Below are 4,861 nucleotides of genomic sequence, written 5' to 3'. Positions count from 1 at the left end.
ACAAGGATCTTTCTCCACACCTCCCACCCCTCCACACACGAAACAGGTATAAAACTGGTCCAGATCTGTCACAGCGTGGAAGGTGGTCGCCAGGTAGATCATTTCAAACAGTTTCTCGTTCAATTTCAAGGTTGAACTTGGAATTATATTTCGCAACCAACTTCATTAAACATGCCTTGCCTGGTTAGAAACATATTTAATTGTATTATGTCTCATCGATTAGACCAAATGAATTCACCCCAATCGTACTTGATGGGCAATAAGAGCTCGTCGCGTAAACCTCAACCGGACTTGACCGGCTCGCTACATTACGACAGATTCAAATTAATTTTGTCATCTATTCGACTGAAGATCGACTTGTCCCAGTTCAATTCCTGGAATTGTGATTTTATAAAATGTATTAACGTTTATCCCTCTTCATTGTCCCGGTAAAATTAAATGGGATTATATCCCTCACCCTGTCACGCCCAATGCTTCATATTCTATCCACTCCACCCTCGCTCCCCGGTATTATTCCACAGTTACTCTTCCATGCTGTATTCCTTGCTCCACGCGTTGTGTTTTAATTTTACTCCAGTGTATTTTATATTCGCGGTTCTCCTCTCCCTGCACACTCCTTGTTTTAAATAACGTGTGTCCTCACATCATCATCATTTGTATTTCAGTATTGCTCTTTCTCTCTCCCCGCCATTCACCGCATTCAAGAATATATTCTTCCCGTCTCTCCCCCGAACGTGACAGATTTAAAATGTCAGTCCCTCTTGGGGTCGTTTGTTTCACTTCCATCGATGATGGAATTATCAATTTCACACGCTCGCTACTGTTTGACTCATTTCCATTCCAGCCGCCTCCAACTGTTGCCAATTCTTCCAAAACCCTTCCCTCACCTGCTGCTGGTCGAAATAGACTTCCTCAACACACACTAGTCACGTGGACACAACACATGTCCCCACAACTCCCATTGAGTCCGTACCCCCATACTTCACCTCTGTACCCTCCATAGCGATGACATAGTTGTTTCCCCTCTATGCGATCGCTTCTTTTGTTTTTATTTTGTCACTAAATCATCGATCCGACCCCTTTCCAGCGTGAACTCTGCCTGCCTCTCCCTTCTATATCTGCCGTACTATATTTGGACTCCCAGTCCCTCTGCTGCGCTGCCCCAGCCGTCACCACTCTGCCCACCATGTACCCGGTTGCAGTGGCTCACCTCCATTTAGTTCTCCTGTTCTGGAACCAAGTTTTGACTTGAGCGTCCGTCATTTTGAGTGATTTTGCGAGCGCCGCTCTCTCCGCCGAGGCCAGGTACTTCTGGCGGTGAAACCTCTTCTCAAGTTCGCAGATCTGAATGCGGGTGAAGGAGGTGCGCGGTTTCTTTCGCTTCGGAGGGGTCCTGTTCTGGTAGGGGTGACCGATCCGCCGCGTTACCGTGAAGGGCGTCAAGGCGGCTGTCAAATGGAAACAAAAAAGACATATAAGTGATCTGCCACAAACGAGCCCGTCGAAACGTTGCCTATCTCCTTCGCTCCAGAGATGCTGCTGCGCCCGCTGAGTTTCTCCAGCATTTTTGTGTACCGTCAGATTCAGATCATTGTCAGACCCATTAGGGTGCAACGAAGAAAGCCCTTGTCCACATGAATCTCACATAGTAAAATGTATATATAGTCTTGATTAATGCAATAATATATAGTATATTATTAATGTATATATAGTCTTGATTAAAACTGCAATAAACACAGCAACGGGTACACAAAGAGCAAAATGATGCAATATTGTAGTTGAAAAGTTCGCATCAGTTATTCTTGCGTCCTCTATAGGGTTTAGGATTCTATATCCACAACAGAGGAATAAACTTTAACCGCGCTCAATAAATGCACACGCACAGAAACCCAACTACAGATCCAGTCCCGCACACACACCCAGACACACCCAGCAGAGCAGGTTTATAAACAAGTCTTCCCAAACTGACCAATCATTCCAAACTTGTGGCATTGAAATTGGAACCCATCAAACTACTCAAATATTTTTAAACTGGGTATTTAAACATATTCTTGCAATACTTTGGACCTCATTTTATATTCAACAGGGCAGGGTGGAGCCGGTGAAAGATGCACTGACTTTGAGCTCCCGCAACATCGTTTCGTTGAGGCCGCTGCTTGCTTCATTTCACGTAACTGAACGCCACATGTTGGCTCGTTTACTAGCATTTATTGAATGTTTTGTTTTTTTTATTAGTTGACCCTCTACAGTGACGGTTTAATTGCAGCTCACGGTGAGAGAGAGAGAGAGAGAGAGAGAGAGAGAGAGAGCGAGGCCGACCCACTGTGTGTGCTAACTGTCCACCTGTTAAACGTCACACAAAACTGAAAGGAAATTGATAAACGAATGAGCTGAAACTAAAATGCGTCTCGGTACTGAGATGGGAGCTACCCTGCCAAGGCCGGGGTGTGCTGTTTCTGGGCTGAGCCTGGTCTTTATGTCCCGGGGTCTCTGGTCGGTGACCCGGTCTCTTTGACCCAAAAGATTTTCTTTGGCTGACATCTCTTCTCCTCTGGGCTGGGCCTTGTACTTTCGGAGCCGCCAACTACTTTTTCTGAATTGGGAACTACTCTCTCTAGACCTGGGACGGGAGCAGCAAATAAAACTGCTGGCGAAACGCATCAGGTCGAACAGCATCTGGGGAGCCAAAGGGTTGGTCGACGTGAAGTCTGCTAAATTCTTCCAGCAGTTTGTTTTCTGCTCCAGATTGCAGCATCTGCAGTCTAGTGTTTCTGGGACGGGGTTTGCACTGCCCAGGCCCGGCCTGTTCAGTTTGTGTGGGAATGAACTGCTGATACCTGTCAAAAACCGGAGCTTTTTACTCTAGCTTTTCGTGGCTGTCTTTTGTTCAGTTTGAGAGCGGAGATGTTGGTCCTGAATGTTTGTAAACTGTAACCGCAGCGGGGTGTTATTTACGTATTGGTTTATTTTAATCTAAGCTGGTCAGCCAGATGCCAGACTTAACTATTCCTAAAATAGACACAAAATGCTGCAGTAACTCAGCGGGACAGGCAGCATCTCTGGAGAGAAGGAATGGAGACGATGCATGTCCCGCTGAGTTACTCCAGCATTTGTGTCTATCTTCGGTGTAAACAAGCATCTACAGTTCCTTCCTAAACTACTCGCTCATTGTCACTTTCGTTCTGGGGGAGGGAGTGCATGTTTTGGCGTAAGGGGGGGTGGGGGGGGGGAGGGGTGGTAAAATTTTTTTCTGCGGCCAATCTTCCTGTGACTCAGTGTGAGTATCCAGACACTTCATGAAGTCAAGTTTAACACATCACGAGGCAGCCACTCGCTGCCCCAAAACAATGTTATAATTTGTTTCTTTAAAAATTCGATTTCTTTGCTGACTCCAATTCTGTTCCCAATTCTCAATCTGTCATCGCAATGTCCACACGCACCGAAAACCAACCCACGGCAAAAAAAGACAAGTTCGTTACACAAGTGGCATTGACATGAAGAGAGTTGTAAAAAGCCACCAACTTTAAAAACAAGCCCATAATATTTACAAAGTTTTCCCAATTGTTTAGAATGTTTGTTGATGTTAAATAAAATCACATGTTACCAACATCACAATCTCCTCTGTTGAGTGGACAGCATCGGGCGGTAATGTACAATTTACAGCTTAAACGGAGGGCTGGTTTGTAGGTAGACACAAAATGCTGGAGTAACTCAGCGGGACAGACAGGCAGCATCTCTGGTTAGAAGGAATGGGAGATGTTTCGGTCCAGACCCTTCTTCAGAGATGCTGCCTGTCCCGCTGAGTTACTCCAGCATTTTGTGTCTATCTTCGGTATAAACCAGCATCTGCAGTTCCTCGCTGCACTATTGGTTTGTAGGTATTGGAAAACCCGGGCCCGCCGCAGTACTCCCACTTCTGAACCGGGGAAAGGTGAACCGCTCGCCTACCTGTTAGCCTGTCCTTAGCAAACCTTCTGCTGCTCTCCATCCAGGGGAAGTTGAGGCTGCTCAGCCCCGCGACGCTGCCGATGCTGGACATATTGGACATTGCGGCCTGCGGGATGGGCCGGTGAGCCGGCACTCTGATCACTCCGGCTGATGCTAGGCCGTTGACGTTCATACTCAGGTTAACACTGTAAGATCCGGACAGACTGTCCTCGTATGTAGCCCCCATGGCCGGATAGGAAGCGGCGAGGGTAGGGTAGCTGGCTGGATTGGCCAAGTAACCAGCCTCCGACACCCTGGCGCTGGTCTGCAAACAGCTCTCCTGGTCAGAGCCGCTAAGGATCTGATCGATACCGAAACTGATGGGTTCGTGTTGAGGCTGGGTCTGAGTGTTTCCCGACTGATCCATTGTCCCGCCCTCAAGACAGCAAGAAGTAGCCCCACGAAAAAGAACCTTTCAGGAGAAGCACCTGGTCACCGCCGCCGACCCACAAAGCATGCTTGTGGCGGGACTGTGCGCGGGTTGGTGGCAGCAGGTGAGCTTGGAGAGGGAGCTGGGAGAGGCAGCGTTCATCACTCTAGGACGCTTCCGACTACATGCCCCGAGCTCTTCCTTCACACTCACCGCCCCTCAGTGGCTGAGGCGGACCAGGTCTTCACCCACGATTGGTCAACGCGTGGCAAACGCATAAGAAGGGGGAGCGTGAGGATTTGCCAGCGCCTTAACTCGAGAATCCAACGCAAAATCATTGATAAGGAAAACTATTAACATGAAACGTTTTATTCAGCGACGAGTGTTAAATGCAGCAATATTAAAGTCTCCAATCGATGAAGGCAGTCCAAATCCAGTCGGATGTATCTCGATACGCGGCGATCTGTCGAGTTTTATCCAATAAGTGCTGATCAGCACACCCTC

The 4,861-nt window shown here is 47.7% G+C and overlaps 1 protein-coding gene across 1 annotated transcript in view; it reads right to left on the bottom strand.

The window, feature by feature from the left end:
• tlx3b (T cell leukemia homeobox 3b) overlaps nucleotides 1–4,582 on the bottom strand; it is a 36,051-nt gene extending 31,469 nt beyond the window's left edge. The window contains exons 1-2 of the mRNA XM_055642566.1: nucleotides 3,949–4,582; nucleotides 1,211–1,448 (exon numbers count right to left, since the gene is read on the bottom strand). Coding sequence (XP_055498541.1) covers nucleotides 1,211–1,448; nucleotides 3,949–4,354 — 644 coding nt within the window. The 5' untranslated portion in view covers nucleotides 4,355–4,582. The remainder of the gene's footprint in view (nucleotides 1–1,210; nucleotides 1,449–3,948) is intronic.
• Nucleotides 4,583–4,861: the final 279 nt, after the last annotated feature.

The sequence above is a fragment of the Leucoraja erinacea genome, chromosome 11, assembly GCF_028641065.1.
Source record: "Leucoraja erinacea ecotype New England chromosome 11, Leri_hhj_1, whole genome shotgun sequence".
Lineage (NCBI taxonomy): Eukaryota > Metazoa > Chordata > Chondrichthyes > Rajiformes > Rajidae > Leucoraja > Leucoraja erinaceus.
The sequence above is the reverse complement of the archived record's forward strand: the minus strand, read 5'-3'. Positions and strand labels throughout refer to the sequence as shown.